This window comes from Ambystoma mexicanum, chromosome 12 (genome assembly GCF_040938575.1).
Source record: "Ambystoma mexicanum isolate Mex_15411 chromosome 12, UKY_AmexF1_1, whole genome shotgun sequence".
NCBI lineage: Eukaryota > Metazoa > Chordata > Amphibia > Caudata > Ambystomatidae > Ambystoma > Ambystoma mexicanum.
Window position 1 is genome coordinate 646,330,139 of NC_090936.1, and position 18,400 is coordinate 646,348,538.

At 49.6% G+C, this 18,400-nt stretch overlaps 1 protein-coding gene across 3 annotated transcripts in view; it reads right to left on the reverse strand.

Moving 5' to 3' along the window:
- SRPK2 (SRSF protein kinase 2) overlaps positions 1-18,400 on the reverse strand; it is a 1,693,306-nt gene that overhangs the window by 603,741 nt on the left and 1,071,165 nt on the right. For all 3 annotated transcript variants that reach the window (XM_069629122.1, XM_069629123.1, XM_069629124.1), the window contains one exon: positions 5,303-5,468. In XM_069629122.1, the coding sequence (XP_069485223.1) occupies positions 5,303-5,468 (166 nt within the window). The remainder of the gene's footprint in view (positions 1-5,302; positions 5,469-18,400) is intronic.

Consider the following 18,400-nt stretch of genomic DNA (forward strand, 5'->3'; position numbering starts at 1 on the left):
AGGTAGCTCTTGTTTGGGGGCGAGCTGTTATTCCTTCAAGTGTGGTGTTGATATCCACATCTTTCGTAGTTGAAGTAGCAGCCATGCTTCCAGGCAGCTCCTTGGTCGTCACGTTATGCACTGAGGTGCAGGGTTTGAGACGCTGAATCTCCTCTCCACACTTCTCTTGGGGATCGATGTCGCCAGGGCTTTCACACTGCCTGGCGAGCTGCACAAAGGAAGTGGGTCCGAGTATTTGTGAACTTGTTCACCGCGTGTGCAGCCTTCGTGTCAATACACGGATATTGTCTTAAGCTAACGGCGCTTGAGCGCCAAAGCCGCCAAACAGCCTAACAGTCACAAATCCAGCCCTTCTGCCTCAGGGCTTACGCCGCAAGGGTGCGGGAGGTATGCCTATGAAGGCTGGAAAAAAGTCACGTGAGCGAACTGGCTGATTCAATGCACAGTGTATTTTGTGCTTAAAGCCCCAGGCGTCCTTTTCACCTGTTCGCCTTTAAGCTCCGTCGAGATGTGCAGATAAAATACAGTTGGTCTCTTTATCAGCTGCTGCTGCAAGGTCTCTCCTCGCCTTCTGATGCTGCCTAAAAAGATAATTGTCAGTCTCCGCACGTCGGCACCACTGTCAGAGAGAGCAGATCAGCAGGGGAGGGGGGGAGCAAAGGCAGAAGCAAAGAGGAAGGTCTTGAGGTGCTTCCGGAACCAGAGATGGTTCTCCTCAGGTTTTAGAGTGGCAGGGAGGCTGTTCCAGGGGGAGGCCGCAGCCGAAGATAGAGATCTACCCCCAGCTTGTTTCTTTGAAAAACGATTGACCCGGAGGGAGTTAGGGGTAGGGGAGCGAAGAGCTTGAGAGGGGAGGTATTTGCGAAGGCATAGCTGAAGGTATTTTGGACCCAGGCCCCAGAAAGCCTTGTGGACAATGCACACAAGGCTTTGGGAAGGAGTCTCCCTTGCGGATTGCAATGGAAAATAGAGGCCCTACCTTGGCCTGGATCGATGTTTCATGAAGTTCTTGAGGTCCTCTGGAGGCGACATCGGGAAGAGCTCCCTCCACCTGGCTACTCTGTTCTTCAACGACCTCTATGACAGGGCGTTGCACGCTGTACAAGCTTGACAACCGTGGTCTGGACCAAGGCAACGTAGGCAGAAGGCGTGGGGGTCTGAGGTTAGGAAGAGCCCTTCACAGGATGGACACCTGCTGAACCTTGTGGAAGTCGACATGCGCCAGGGAGGAGCGTGACGCCTGAGGACCGAGTAACTGTATGATAAAGACAAAGAGAAGAAGTATCTGCGCGTGGAATTACATGGCCGAAGCCAAACCCAGGCGCGCTGGTGATTTCGGCCCGCTCCCGTCGATGCGGAAAAGGGGACTGAGGAGTGGCGCCAGAGGGGGAAGTCAGGGTAGCGCATGCTGCCGGGACCACACCCCCGCGCGCCTCTACATTTAAAGGGGAAGAAGGTTTTTTCTGGTGAAAAAGGTTCAGTCGCCCGTCCCTTGGACGGGACATCCCATACAATATGGAGGAAAGGGGATGTCACGTAAGAGTAAGGGGGATTACAACAATGTGCTCCTTCACTGTATCCTGCACTCAGTGGGCATGCGTTTTGCCCGCAACTACATGCTTCCCTAGTTCTGTATGTTGTTTTCTTCATCTTATAACTTTATATTTTGCCTTTGCTTCTCTCCACTCCATCAGTTCACACTTGTGCTAAGAATAATGCTTCTGGTCTTCATGGGAATGTGGAATGCTTATGTATTGCTTTGAACCAAGTGCTTTAATAAAGAAAGTTAAAAGTAGCCAGAGTTTTCAGGGAAGAAAAATGGGAGGATGGTTGCCACTTCTGTGAGACAGAGCTTTGATAGGTTGTGTTGCATTGTACGTGAAGTAATCAGTAAATTGAAGTAATTGGGCACACTTAGGGATAGCCAAAGAGAGAATGTGATGAAAAACAAAACAGACAGATGAGATAATGAAGAAAAAAGAGAGAAAGGTGGGACACAAGATAGAGAGAATAAAGGAGGCAGAAAGCAAATGAGAGCAGCAATATAGAGCAACAAAGCAGAACATAGGCGGGAATGCTAGGGTTAAGAAGAGAAAAATTAATGGGAGGGAAAGTGTGAGAGAGAGTGAGATGGGGCGAGAGACAGAAAAGGGAGCGGGAGAGAGAGAGTGCTTGTAAGAATTAAAGCAATGAACATGTAAAGGGTAAGATTACGAAAGAGAAGAGAGTAGGTGTAGATGTTACTTCCAAAGGAGAGTAAATAATATAGGGAGGGAGCTCAAGAGCCTTGCCAACAGGATGGACTGGAGCCCACAGATTCATATTTATTGTGAAATGGGAAAGAGAAGGAGCAAATCAGCCATGTAAGCAGTGATGCACACACAGACCTCTGACCCCACATCAGCCCCCTAGCTGCCTAATGCTCCATCGGAGCAGCAGATTTATTGAATTCCTGTACTCTCCTTTGGCACTTAAAAGTACGGGACGACACTAGTAAATACACGCCCACAGAAGTGCAGGCACAAAGGGCTCTGGGGAAGTGAATGTACGGTATGTGAACTGAGAAATGCACCATCAGCAGGGTAAAAGTCCTGAAAAAAATTGTGGGGGTTAGGGTGCGGGACTAATTAACATATGCAACAAGAAGTGACGCCACAAACAGGACAATATGAACATGAAACATGTACATTTAATTCTATGACAAGACCGGAGGCGAGCATTATGCTTAAACTCCTTTATTACTGCTTCCAACAGCTTTTTAAATCCTTCACTTTATTTCTCTTTTTTTTCAAACCGTTTGTAAACTGCAAAACTGGGAATGAAAACAACCCAACAAAAACAACACAGTATATAGACATGTCCAAACTACAGTCCCCATGAGACCTAGCAGCTTAGTAGTCCTGAGCCTCAGTCCTGGTGTCCAATCAGGGCTACCTTGCAAGTACAAATCACTGCTGCTCTAGGTCCCTTCCTCTTCTTTTTTTGCTGCTTACCGACAGCTAGGTAACCTTTTGGTTTCAATAAACATTATAAGAGTTTGTACATATGATTTATGCGCCTTGCGCGCGTGAAGTAATTGTTACCATGATTATATACCAATATGTAAACTTGCAGCGTTAATAGTGGTGTCTTTTATTCGCGCAGCATCATTCTTTCCTCTCTTGAAAGTGCGCGCTTGCTACATTTACTTTTATTAACTAACAGACCGGGCCCGCAAGCAATCTCTCTCGCGTAGGGCTCCGGTCTGTAATCCCATTCCTCCCCTCATTTACCGGCATAATACGTCTCCTCAAGGCGACAGCCCGATCACTGGTACAGAGCCAGTGATGCACTACAGAGCAGTCTGTGCATGCGCGGTAGGATCTTCTCACATTAACGTTCCGAAAACGAACAGAAAGGAGATTCCTTCGCCCCGGAAGCCTACTCGTCGCTGACATAAGCACTTCGGTAGCGTTTCAGCACTAATACAGAGTCAGATTACGATTATAACACAGAAATAATAATAATAAAAAAAATATAACTTTTTTTTGTTTTTACAATGAGCGACCAGTGCAGCTGTTGAGCCTTCAATCAGGTCCAGTGGTCAAACTGCTAGTGACAGCAGCAGTCTTCCCCACTACATACAGCCCACAATTATGGCCTACGACATGGGAGAAGAAGCTTGGAGCAGGTACAGCGACCAGGAGCAGGAACTACAAGAGGCGGAGATCGACCTCGCCCAAAGTTTTAAAATGGTATTGGGAGACTCCCTTGTACGAGCAGTGGCTCAGGGAGTTCAGCCACTTCAGGCCAGATTACAGGTCCTTGAAAACATATTGGGCACCAAAGACGAATTACATGATGATCCAGGTGAGGGGACCTCCACTAATAAGCCTCTGGAACACAATACAAAGGGGAGTAAAGCTGCCGGGAAGAGGAAACACTCTTCTATTCCCACGGGCTCAACAATGAGGCAGCGGATGCCTATAACAGGCTTAAAAACTTGTTTCTATCACGGTCAGCAGTGCCCAGCCTCATACCCCCAACCCCAGGGGCGATGAAATTATAAGTTACTCACCGTAGTGACCTACATAGGTTATATTTGACACCAGAACGATTGCATGTGATAGATTGGTCGGTACCTCATGAATGCCCGCAGTGTGGGGAGGAGCATGCTGGTCTCTGGCACATGGTTTGGATCTGCCCAGTTATTACCCGGCACTGGAAGGGAGTGATGGAGCGCATCAACAAGCTGCTGGGGAGCAATAATGAACACACACATAAGATATGCTTGTGGGGCTTTTTAACAGGGAAAACGAGATTTAAAGTCCAGAACAAGATAGCCGCTGTTTTGTTGGCCCTAGCCAAGAGGTGCATCACATTTTCCTGAGAAACGTAGGAAGATCCTTTGCTGATGCAATGGCTGCAGGATGTACATAAATGGGGTTGGGCTGCGGTGGAATATATGAATAAGCACAGAGACCTAGAGAGGAAGACGATTTAACAGTGGACTGGGGGCAGCTGCTGAATGAACTAGCAACTACACAGGACCTAAGACCCCTGTGACTTAGTCAATCGGAAAAAGGGTGGTGAATGGAGGGTGGTAAAGGGGAGAGTGCTGCTGACCGGCATTCAGTAGTGTGCTTGGGGGCAGTATGGATTATGGAGGACATGGTTAAGCACAGAACAGTATCCAGGGAACATGAGGGGGTGGGGGAGAGGGTAAGCGATGGGTGGAGAGGGTATAGGTATAGGGAGGGGAAGGGGATGGAAGGGGGAGTTGGGGATTTTCAAAATATATGGTTATGTTGTGTGATGTTTAATGAAAACTCAATAAAATGAAATAAAAAACAAAGAGATCTAGGACAATGCAGGATAACCTTGATTTTACAACCACGTCTCTTGTTCCGAATAGTCCAAAACTTTACAGATAACAGAATGTAAACAATTCCAAAAGGCATGCAGCTGCACATATGTGCATCTAAAAGCAAAGTCAGATGGCAAGACCATACAGTATTTTGGGCAACGCTGCTCATATGTCAACCAGTGAGTCATGCTAAATAATTGCTGTGTCCTCTTCATTTCTCTGAGTCTGCTACAAATATCTAGCCTTGTCATTTCACAAGAGATCATTAAAGCCCGAATTTGAATCAATTAAGTGCAGAGTAGAACTTGCACAGTAGAACTACCAAAGAGTCTAAAAGACTATTTCATAGATTGCTAAATCCATTTTACCAACACTTCACTCATGCATTCACCTAAATGACTCAAGCAGCATCCCTTATAAGGAAAACAAGCAGTTCACTTCTGAGTGATTTCTTACCGGCAGACCCTGAAGGAGGAGGAGCACCTGCCTTCTGCCATTCTGTAGCTTCTGCTGCCATTCGACGAACATAGGCCTCATCTACACACAACAAGATATTTTCTGGTTTTATATCAGTGTGGATGATTTTGCACTTGCAGTGTAGATAATCTAATCCTTGGAGGACCTGTGTTACATGCAATCAGAAAAAAACATTGGTACTTGAATGGCTTTAAAAGCTTGTCAGCGCACTAAGTCCAAGAAATTATGACAACCAAACATTTAACAAGCAGTGGCATAGTTTTGGTATCTGCAGTTGATCATTGCATTTTATATTTATCGGCATGAATGAGTGTCACCCTCAAAGAACCGGCACAGCGCAAAAAACCCTGCAAGCCGGTCATCAGATGGCAATTGTTACATGACCGGTTAGCCCCTGCTAGCTAATTAAATACTTGTAAAGTTTTACATTGGTGGGTGAAGCATGAAGCCTACAGTTTACTGAGCATAGTAGGCTACTAATTCCCCCAAACTGCTGGAGAGGATGTACATCCAGAGGCACTCTGTATTATTTAGCGTGGTGCAGTCCAAAAGCAGAGGTATACTGGAGGGAGGTGACAGACCACATCAAAGCAATCACCTTACTGGCATTCCCGTGGGATCCCGGAATTATACTTCTGGGAGAAACAGGGGGAGGGGATTACCCACAATCAGGGCAGTATTCGCACCTGTGCACTCATCTCCTGTTAGCTGCAAAAGTTGTAATGGCACGGCTCTGGAAAAATATTGACGACCCCTCTGTCCCACTATGGTAGTCAAAGTGTTGGGAAATTGTGGTAGCAGAAAAGATAACAGCCATCCACTTGGGAAACCTAAATAACCTCCTAAACACCCTTCATGGACTATTCAGAAAAATGTGCAAGCCTCACCAGGAGACCTCCACCAACGCGCTGGCTTCAAGGTGGAGTGGACTAAAAACCCGGGGGAGCGGGGCGGGATGTGTCCTGGCCTTGAGGCCCCTGAGGAAGGCTTCATGAAGCAATAGCACTGACAACATTCTACGTCGGACGTACTTATCGCTGGCCATGTCCGATGTTTTGTATTATTGCAGAATGCTATGCTGATGTCTATGCGTACTTAAGTATGAATAATTTAATAAAATGTTTGGTTGAACAAAAAAAAAACGTATCACTGTATCATCCAACATCATGTTAAAACACACTCCAAGCCTTAATTAGTGGTCCAAAAAATATGTTGATGGCACTCAAACAGATTAGTGGTATGCATATTATAAAGGTCATAACCATATCTGTATAGAATCCTTCCCAAAGCATTCACCCCTTATTACGATCTACCTTCAGGATAAATTAAGCAGCTGCTCTACCTGGTGCTTGCATACAAGTTTCATGTTAAATAACAGACCTTACGTTTCATCCAAGTCTCGAACCCCGATCTAAGCAAGGCTCGATGCACTGTAAAATGTAAACAATAAAACGCTTGCCCATAAGCAGGCTTAGTGGGTGGTTGTTTCAGCACAACTTAGTGAACGTCTTGTAGATTTATTGATTTATTTCAAGCAGCGTATCTCCCTATGCCAAATGTCCCAGAGTACCCAGTAACAACACAGGGCCGAGAGCAGCAGCCAGCCTCCTATACTTCCTTACCAATTGCACAACTGATTGAGTTGCAGGGCCATGCACCACCGGAAGAGAAGGATCTATGGTTAAAGAGAGGATGCAAGCAGTCCCATAAAGACGTATTGTGGTGACAGGAAACATCAGGTAAAACGGTTATGCCGCATGAATTACTGCTGGTGGCATTTGACCAGCTGCACCATCCATCCGATATGTCGAAACATCATACCACAGCAGATTTAGAGGAGGATTGGTTTGTCCCCAAACTGCAAGAGGCATTAACTAAAATGGTTCTTCAATGTACCACATGTCAGACTTACAGCAATGGCCTCACCTTAAGAACAATCTGAGGTACCGTACCCCAGCCTACTGGGCCATTCCACAAATTGCACATAGACTACGTGGACAAGATGTTATCGTCCTGTTATTTGATCGTGATTGTAGGCCCCTTCTCACGGTGGGTGGAGGAAGGTCCTTGTACACATCCAGATGCTAGGTATGAGGCCAGGTTTGGGTCAGAGAGGTTTTTCATCGTTGGGGCGTGTGTGATCTATTAGGGTGTGATAACGGCACGTACTTGTTCAATGAGCTGTTTAAGGAAGTGAAAGGCGCTAGCAGTCATCAAGCATCAAATGTGAACAATTTACCACCCCAGGCCAAGGGACGGGAGACAAGCCTTTTTCCCCTTTAAATTTAGAGGCGCTCGGGGGTGCGGCCCTGGGAGCATGCGCTGCCATGATTCCGCCCTCCGGCTCCAAACCTCAGTGCCCATAGACGTGTCGACAATAGATTTAACATTGCCTAAGGACACCAGTTTTGTCAGGGGGGAGGTTGGTGGGATGTATGGAGGAAAGGGGACTAGAGATAAAGAGTACGTTAGTCACTACGGTGAGTAACTTATTATTACTCTTACGTCCCGTCCCCTTTCCTCCATACTGCATGGGTGATTACGAATGTAGCCCCAAGGTGGAGAGGAGACTCTCCTTAAGCAAACAGGTTCCTAAGAACCGCCTGTCCGAAAGCTGCGTCTGATTTAGAGCCAGCATCCAAACTGTAGTGCTTGCAGAAAGCCGAAGGAGTGGCCCATGTGGCCGTCCTGCTTATGACATGCCAAGGGACATGCCGGTGGTATGCAATGGCAGTTGCCTTGGCTCTGACCATGTGGGCATGCATGTTGGATGGAGGTGGCTTATGCTGTCCCTCGTAGGCTTCTCTGATGGCCCAGACCATCCACCGGGCTATGGAGGCCTTGTATGCCTGATACCCCGATCTTGAGCCTCCAAAGGTGATGAATAGAGTGTCCAACTTGCAAAAGCTCTTCGTCCTGTCAAGGTAGAATTTCAGTGCACGCCTGACGTCAAGGCAGTGCAGAACTCTCTGCGCCTTGTCCTTGGTCTTAGCAAAAAACATGGGCAGCACAATTTGCTCGATTCAGATGGACTGTAGAAGGCACCTTAGGAAGGAACGATGGGTGCGTCCGCAGGACAACCTTGTCCTTGTGAAACGTAGTGTATGGCTCTGAGGCGACCAGCGCCTGAATTTCGCTAATTCTGCGAGCCGAGTTGAGGCCGACTAACAAGGCCGACTTAATGGTGACTAGCCTGATGTCTGAGGACGCCATTGGTTCGAACGGTTTGTGCGCCAGGCCACCAAGACTATGTTGAGATCCCACACAGGGTGTGGCTTCTTGATGGGTGGGTGGAGCCTGGCAAGACCCGTCAGATGTTTCCTGACAATCGGGTTGGAGGAGGAACAACTCTCCTCCTCAGAGTTTTTGTAAGCCCCAATGGTTGCCAGGTAAGTGCAGCAAGTGTCCACCTGCACGCCTGAATGGGCAAGATGCGCCGAAAAGGAGAGCCCGTTGTCCAGGGAACATGCCAGAGGGTTAATGCCCTTACAGTCTACCCAGTGGCAGAGCCTGGTCCACTTGCTCTTATACTGGGCGCTGGTGGATTTGCTCATGGCGCCCTGTATGATATCTAGATTAGCTTTAGAGAGGCTGAGATGTCCTAGCGTGACCTGTTCAGGAACCACGCTGTGAGGGCTAATTTCTCTGGTGTGGGGTGGATGACCCTGCCCCCATGCTGTGCCAGAAGATGTGCTGGGCCCGTCGGCAGGCACATGGGAGGCCTCTCTGAGCGGCTGAGCAGCTCCGAAAACCATGGCCTGGCTGACCACCATGGAGTTATCAGAATGAATCTGAGGTGGCGAGACTCCTTGATCTTGCATACCACCCTGTGAATCAGCGGTGTAGCCGAAAAGGCGTATGCTGTCATTCCGTCCCACCTGATCTGAAAGGCATCGCCCAGGGAGCCTGGGCCCTGACCCTGCCATGAGGCAAACAGTTGGCACTTCCTGTTGCCCCAGGAAGCAAAGAGGTCCACCTGAGGGTGAACCCATTTGCAAAAGATCTCCTGCAGCAATAGGTCGTTCAACAGCCACTTGTAGTTGTCCGCTCCCAGTCTGCTGAGCCTGTCTGCCATCCACGTTGGATTCCCTCGGCAGGTGGACCGCCATGAGGTAGATGTGGTTCTCCAGGGCCCACTCCCACATGCTGGTCGAGTTGTCTGCCTGAATGAGGATGACCTTGCCCTTGATAACGGGAAGGAAGGCCCTCATGGAGATGCTGACCTGTGGTGTAGTTAGCCGGAAAGGCTTGCCCGTCCGCAGGTTGCAGTCCCTGGACCACCATGTGAGGTCTGGGTGAAGCGATGGAGGAACGTTGATCATCTCTGACTAATGGCTCCATTCCTGGTTCCAAGATGCTGCAAAGTGGAGCTGTATCCTCCTCATTTTGAGTCTCGTGTGGGGGATGGCCAGTAGGACTGCTTCCATGAGACCCAGTAGGTCTTGATACCACCAGGCTAAGGTCACTTCTCTGTAGAGGAAGTGCGTTGTGGCTCTCTTGAGGGCCGAGATCTTGTCCTCCGAGGGAAAAACTTTCTTGGAGCACGTGTCCCATATCAGGCCCAAGAAGGTCAGTGTCTGCTTGGGCTGCAGCTGTGACTTCTTGAGGTTGAGCGAAAAACCCAGCTCATGCAGTGTGTTCATAAGAGCAAGAGGGGTATGGTGCACTGCTTCCGGAGATGTAACCCCGATGAGCCAGTCATCCAGGTACGGGTAAACGTGGTAGCCTTGCAACCTGAGGAGAGCCGCCACTGTGTTCATCAGCCTGGTAAAGACCCTGGGGGCCGAGTTGAGGCCGTAAGGTAACACCTTGTATTGGAACTTGTAGATCATGATCCTGAATCGTAGAAAGGAACGATGAGGCTGCCATATCGGGACATGCAGGTATGCGTCCTTCAGATCCAGGGAGCACATCCAGTCTCCCTTGCACAATGTTTCTGCTACCAAAGCTGGCATAACCATCTTGAATTTTTGTAGAGGTAGGGCGAGTTTGAGGTTGGAAAGGTCCAGCACAACTCTCAGGCCAGCCTGGCTCTTTTTCTGAATGGCGAAAATCCTGGAGTAAAAGGCCAAGCCTCTCTGGGAGGCTGAGACTTACTCCACTGCCTGGCTCTCGACGAGCGGCCGGATCTCCACCAAAAGAGTTGCTGTCCCAACCTGTGGGAGTGGAGGGGAGGAGGGGGAGAGGCTGGGATAGGGAGGCCGTACCCCATGGAGACTACAGAGAGGATCCAGGGGTCCGCGAAATTCTGGTGCCAAAAATGTGTATGGATAGCAAGCCTGTGCCCCCTCTGGAAACACGTGGACCCAGAGGGGCGTGTCATGCCTTCTTTCCCCCTGAGGCTGCTGCAGCGGAGGGGGACTGGAAAAAGCCCTTACTCCCCCCCCTTTGTTGTTTGCGCTGATGCTGGGACGGCGAATGGTCAGGCTGCCTAGGCCTCCGCTCTTGGAAGCCGCGGAAACCTCTGTATGTACGCCCCTTCTCAGAGCGCTGCTGTGACTGGGAGTACGGTTTGGGTGTGGTCTTTGTAAGAATGGATAAAGACTTGGCCGTTTGATAGCTGTTTTTATTTTTATCCAGCTCCTCGTCCGTTGTGGAATGGAAGAGGTCACCCCCCCATTCGAACGGAAGATCCAGTATGCGTTCGTGGATATCTGGGTTGAATTTCGGAACACAAAGCCAGGCCATTCTTCCATTCTGTGGCAATACAGATGGCACGGGAGAGGTGTCAATGGTGGCCACAGCAGACTCCATGAAGTCCTGCAACACGATTTTGGCTTCCGCCAATCCAGCCTTGTATCGTGTTTGGCTCTGCGCCTGAAGCTCTGGGAGGAAATCTGCAATTTCGTGTCAGAACCTCTGGTTAACGGATGCCAGCATGGAATCCGGGTTGGCTTGACGCAGGTGCAAGGATGCGTTGGAATACAGCTTCTTCCCATAAACCTCCAAGATCTTCTCCTCCTTGCCTAGCAGCGCCGCAAAGGAGGAGGCTGAGGATGACTGAGGCTTGGAATACAGTGATGCTGCAGCAATCACTGAGGAGTGTGGCTGAGGATAGGCCGATAGCAAGAGTGTATCCCCTCCATCTGCCTGTACTTGGCATCCAGGCATTTATTCACCGGCTGGGCTGAGTGGGGCTTGACCCAACCATTCTTGGCCAAGGCAACTACGTCCTTCTGCATCGGGATCCCCGTTCTGGCAACGGGACGCAGCATCAGGACTTCTGCGAGGACCCACTCTGCTGGTTGCTCGGCTTCAGGCTGAGGAAGGCCCAAGTACTCTGTCAGTCCTGCCAGTCGTACGTGGAAGGCCTTGGCTGAAGACGGTGTGTCGGGGTCCTCCTCCTCATCTGTGTCCACCTCTGGAACCGGTGGGTCCGGCAACGCAGGGGGAGTGGTAGGATCCGGGGGCTGCGGTACAGGGACTGGAGTCGGAGGCTGCAGGGGAGGCTGCCACGGAACCGCCTGCGTGATCGGCTGGGGGGCCGGAGTGGGCTGCTGAGGCTGAACAGGGACCGGAGGAGCCTGTGCTGGTGCCTGAGGTACCGGCGGGGAGCAAGTCCCTGATGGCGCCCCTGATGGCGCCCCTGAGGATGACCCCCATCTGTGGAGATTTCATGAGCTTGAGGAACTTTTCAAAGAACCTGTCCTCACAGGCTGGATTGGTGGCAGACGATATTGACGGGGTAGCGTGCGGCTGCTGGAGCCATTGCGTGCCCTGCCCATATGGACGCAGCAGGAACCTGCCTTGCACAAAGGAAGGATAAGCTGTAGGCCACATACCTGGTTGACACCAGTCCCACCTCGACATGCGGCCCTCCGCCTGCCTTTCCTGAAGGGGCATAGGCGGGATGTCTAGATTTTCTGGCGCATCGCCCATCGTGTCGAACTGCCTTCCATGTGCCTGCGTTGTGTTGCTCGGCTCACTGGGCCCCGCCCCGTCCAGGACTCTTGGGTGTGAATCATGGGGCCTACCCTGTTCCTCAGGCCTAGGCCCGGTAGGCGTTACACCATCTGTGGATCTGCCGGTAGAACTGCATGAAGCCACCCCCTCGGACATGCTGCCGGTACTAGGGCGTAGCCCCTTGGGTGATGACCCTGTAAAAGAACCTTCCGGTAACCCTGAGCAGCCTCACCGGGAGGATCTGCAGATCCCTCGGCCGGTAGCTGATACAGCCTCGGTACTTGTGCTGGTATGAGGGCCTATATGGTCCCTCTCGCGCAGCAATTCCTTGGGAAGGAGTCTCCTTTGCGGGGTGCACTGGAAAAGAGCGGTCCTCCCTTGGGCTTGGATCGATGATAGACAAAGTCCTTTAGGTCCTCTGGAGGCGATCTGTGGAAGAGCTCCCTCCACCTGGCCAGTCTGTTCTTCAAAGACCTTGAGGAAAGCACGTTGCACGTGGTACAAGCTCGCCAGCCTTGGTCAGGGCCAGGGCACCGTAGGCAGAGGGTGTGGGAGTCTTTAGTCGGGAGGAGCCCATCACAGGATGGACACCTGCTGAACCCTGTAGAAGTCGGCATGCGCCGGGGAGGAGCGTGATGCCTGAGGACCGAGTACCTGAATGATAAAAAGACAAAAAAAGACCAAGAGAAGAAGTATCCGTGCGTGGAATTACATGGCCGAAGCCAGACCCAGGAGCGCTGGTGAATTTGGCCATTCCTGTCGACGCAGAAAAGGGGGCTGGGGTGTGGCGCCGGAGGGCAGAGCATGCTCCCAGGGCTGCACCCCGCGCGCCTTTAAGTTCAAAGGGGTATGTGTTTTCTAATAAAAAAGTTTCCGTCTCCCGTCCCTCGCGAAGGACACCCATGCAGTATGGAGGAAAGGGGACGGGACGTAAGAGTATCAGTCTATTAAAGAGTAAGCTGTCCAAGCTCTGCAGCGCCTTAAAGAAAAACTGGGTGCACGGCTTGCTCCTTGCACTGTTTAGCATGCGCACACAAGGCTGTAAGAATCACCATTTATCACCCCACAGGGTGGTAACGGGGCAGCGAATGCCCATGCCCCTATTCCCCATCAGTAGAGCATCTGATTCTCACAGGGCTGCGTCTGTGTTAGTAAACGAATTCAGAAGCTATCAGTTTGACTTAAAAGCAATAATATGTATCCCTCAAAAGATAGCGCCACTAAGGACTGAAGAAACGACCAACGACACCAGCAATGTCACCTCTTCTCCAGCTTTTCCCCGGTAAGCAAAAAAACATTTTTCCGCTGGTGGAGTGAGCCTAGGTATAACGGCGCCTTTGAGGTTGTGTATGTCACTCACCTTGCAATTAAAGTTTGGGAGCTACGGTATTGGGTGCATCTTTCTGATGCTCGAAGAGCACTCCAGGCCGTATCCCTGCCCAGATTCAGTATCATTTTGAAGGCGCAAAAACAGTCGCACGCTGAGTACTTTATTTTGTTTATATTTCTGAATTAAAACGTGCAACTCAACATTAAGTAGTATTTTTTCCTTGTTCTATTCTTTTATGAGACACTGCAACTGATCTACTTCCATAATACCCAAAAGCTAATACGCGTTATTTGCACAAAAGTATACCATTTCCTTCTTCTCTCTCTCTCACTCTATCTTGTTTTGCAATGGACATTCAGGGCTCTAACCATTCAATTTATAAGAAGCAACTGTCTTGCTTCTGAGAATACACTCATTACAGTGTTCTCTTCCACAGTTACCTATGTCATGAACTGTGTAGCTGGGTTGTTTGCTCTTTCAATGTCCCATCTTGCTCTTCTGCTTAAGCACTGCAGTCATCAGTTGGCCACTGGAATGGGAAAACTGACAAGTCTTGTGTATAATCAGGGGTTGCTAAGACTGGGGCAGGGGAAATAATCTCTTTCAGGTCATTAAAGCTGGTGAGCATTTCCTCCGTCCATGCAAGCTCGCGGTCGTTTTTTTGAGCCTCTTTAAGCCCCTGCAACAGGCAGCAGGTGTAAGCTGAATAGTCTGAGATCCATGCTCTGCAGTCATTATTTGCATTTCCTTGAGTCTTAGGCTGGGGAGCACTGTGCAGAGACGCGGCGCGGCCTGGTATAATTTTCTTTCTCTGGTCAGATTTCAATTGTCCCAGATAGAGTACTTCTTGGAGGCAATATTGCAGCTTTGCCATGTCTACCTTGTACGCTAGCAGCTGCAAAAGGGTGACAGAGTCCTTCCTGCACTATTGCTCAGTGTCGCTACACACTAGTAGGTCATCTACATAATGAATGATGGTACTGGGCACCTGAATGTTCCCTAGGTCAGCATGTAATATTCTGTTGAAGATGCTGGGGGACTCACAGTACCCCTGGGGCAATCACGTGTGCTCGAAGCACATTCCCCCATGCGTAAACGCAGGTGCTGCGAGTCATGGTGCAAGGGTATGGAAAAGAAAGCGTTCTTGCGATCTACCACAGTGATGTGGGTTTGTCTCTTTAGGGATGCACAGAATAGTCACAGGGTTCGGAACTACAGGAAATTCTGCCTTTCAGAGGTCGGAGAGCCTGTATCATCCTCCAACTCTCTCCTTTTGCCTTTTTCATCGGATAGCCGTGTTGCATGGGGAGGAGGAAGGTACAATTATTCCCTGATTTAGAGGCGCAACAATGGTGTCTTGTATTCCTTTATCTGCCTCTTTAGACAGAGGATCCTGTTTCGCTCAAGGCATTACTGCACCTGTCTTGAAAGTGATCCGAACTGGCGCCACTCCCTGTAAGAGCCCTACATTTTTTATTAAAACGCTCACACAGCCCGGGGTCATCAAGGCACTGTTACGGGAATATGTCTTAGTTGCGTATTTATAACACGCTTAATAGCCACAGGTTTCTAAGCGCGGACCCGGGGATCAAACCTGTGTTGCTTCGTGTCGTCTTGTTTCCAAGGCGAGCATGTTGCAGCTGAGCTATCCTCCCACGACATGGTGGCCTTTAGTTCATAATCTCCCTGGGACTTGTGCTAAATCTGTTTTGGTGAAAAGAGGGCAGGGTGACAAGGGTCATCAAGGAACATTGCACTTTTCGATATTGCACCATGATCGCACAGGGGATCCAAATTGCTAACACCATTTCTCCATCGTCAACCCGATCCTTAACCAAGTCTGCATCTGTTACTTCTTTAAGGGGCACTGTTGGGTCAATATCCGGGAGGATAGCTCAGGGGTCAACGTGTTCGCCTTGGAAGCAACATGACCCAGAGCACCACAGGTTCGATCCCCGGGTCCGCGCTTAGAAACCTATGGGTATTAAGTGCGTTATAAATAACCTATCATATCATATCAATACAAAACACAGTGCGCCATTCGCACCCATCAGAGCCCATCCCCACCACAACAATCCTTTTGGGTGACACCACTAGGTCCTGTAAATCTAGGGAAAGTATCACTCCTGGTACAAGCTCTGGGGCCACCACAGTTCGAAAAATGAAGTCAGATGGTACCCGCCAAAACGCCTTACCAATCTGGGGCACAGCATCAAGTAGAACTGTGATCCCCTACACAAACATTGGTCCACTGGGATGCAGCAAAACACCACATCCCCGCCACTGGCCTGTATTATGACCATCGCTCTCAAGGTGCACATGCCTGGGTGGCAGATACCACCCCATGATCCGTAAAGGAGAAGGTCATGTTGAGTTTGCTCAACAAAACCCGCCCTAACAAATTTATCAGGGAGGTCTCCGAGCACAATAAGGGTGCACGCACCACTTTTCCTCCTATTTTGATTGATACCTCTTCTGTGTAGGGTACTGTGGCGACAACCCCAGAGAAGCCTTGCATGTCGAGAGTTTCACCTGATAATGGGAAGTTTCCCTCACTGAAGCATAATTTAGTGTCGACCATAAAGATAAATTGCTTGCTTATTACCTATCTCAGTGCCCACCAAGGCTTCCTCATCAGGGTGGGAAGTCGTGGACAAGACTGGGCATGCAAGAGCTTTCTGTTGTCTGTCCTAATAAGGGTACGTATTGGTACCTGGTAACGTAAAAGGGTTGCCCCCATGACACTGACCCGCCATCTAACTGGCTCCCATACAACCAGAGGGTCCTATTCCACCAAAGCCCCTCCTGCCCCCTTTGCCCCCTTGAAATCCTCCTCTTCTCTGCTGCTGACCTCCCTGTTGCCACTCAGGATACTGATACGCAGGTCCGCCGCCCCACTGTTCCTGTCCTCCGCCAGGCCAAAACTCTGCTATCAGGTGCTCCTTCCACTGCTATTTTAGCTAATTGTTCTGCACCAGGTTTGATTCCTCAGCCTGCAATCTCTGAGCCATTATTTTTCACTGTATTTTATCCATTTACAATGGAGTATATATAATTATAGTCTGTATCTCTGCCCATCCCTTCGATTCGATGCCCACTATCTTCTTGAGCACCTTCTTCACCTCTTTGGGTAATCCCCTTTTAATAATGAAATAGAAAAGAGGAACTGATCGTTCCCACGGTCTACCGTCTCTACGCGCCCCATCTCCTGCACTTTTAAAATGTACTGAGCGGGGTACTGCATTATGGACTGCGGTGTGTCGGGATAAGCCCGCTGCAGCGCATCCCACACTTGTGCCATGCTATTGTTGAAGGGGAAACCATTGTGAGCATCATCGTCTAACTTCACTCCTGGGTTCCCTGCCTTCCCCAGTCGGATCTCCCACAATTGCAACAAGCAAACTGTTCATGTCTCCCTCTGCCAAAGGAATCAATGCCGTCTGCTTTTCAAATGCATATATCCACTTCCCGTCCCACGCAATGAGGGGCGGAAGCGTTTTCATCAAATTATTCTTGTCCATCCGAGCCCACGGCACATAGTGCGCCCTCCCAGGGCCTTTATGTAATAACGGCAGCTGCATGCACGCACCCACTTTCCTTCCATCACTTCCCTTTTTCCTCGCCAATGCTACCCACCCAAATCTGCTCCTCAATTGTGGCTCCAACAGACTCTCCACCCTTGGTGAGACTTCTAGCGTCTCCTGTGCTCCCCCCTTCTCATCCTCGAATTCATCCATGGTGTCTCATACTCTTACCTGCAGATCTCTGTTTTCGTCCTTGTGTAACATCACTGTCCCATTCTTGATCGCGGTGCTATCCGGTCTAAACAAAATGTCTCCAGCCTGCCACCAGTCTAACCTGCACCCCGGTTTGCTCTCCCTCTCCCTTACTGTCCTCAGCCATGCCAACTCTGCCTGCATTGCCTCTAATGCCTCCTGTAACTCCTTCTGTGTTATGCTATTCCATATTATAGTAGTATTAGGTGCTGATTGATATGGGGATGGTGCTGCGGCAGTGGAAGCTATGTATGTTGTGTTGGTGTATCCTGTAGTCGGTCGGGCCGTGAGCGGGTATAGCCCGACTTGGGGCCAGGTGACTTTCTTCCGGGGCAGTTGGCTGCGCTACTCTCGGGGCCAGGATGCTACCATGTTGTGGTCTGTGCTCCTCATTGTCCTCGACGTCCTCTACTATTTTCCACAGCTTTAAAATTTCCTTTCTCCTTTGAAGTTTTTACCTTTGTATTTGGCGGTTACAAATGTGCTGTGTCCAGGGGCAGGGAATCCCCCTTGTGTCTCTGCCGCACACTGCTTGTGATATTTCTCCATTTTATCCTTATACAATGGCAGTTCTAAAACAGAACTCATGATGCTGGGCACAGTAACACAGCTACGCAAACATGGCCCAGAGTTTAAAGCCTTTCAAATTGATGGCTGTAAGATGCCCACTCTGAATAAAGTTAAAACACTTGGAGTCATTCTAGATCAAGTACTATCCATAAAAGGACAAGTTAGTAGTCTGGTGTCTAGTTCTTGCTATCACCTTAAATTGCTGGCCCTGATGCGTCCCTTTCTTCTGCCAACTCTGCCAATATTGCACGGGCAATTATAGGTGCCAAATTGGACTACTGTTTTCAGCCTACTGTTCGGTATCTCGAAACACGACCTCAGCTGTCTGCAGGTCGTGCAAAATAACGCTGTATGCAATGTTGAGGGTTCCACAGAACAGACCATGTGTCTACAGCTAGGAGAGCTCTGCATTGGCTCCCTGTTTACAGTAGAGTTACTTTTTGTGTGCTTTGTATCAAACACAAATGTCTTTTTGGTCTGGCTCCTGGGTACCTGTCC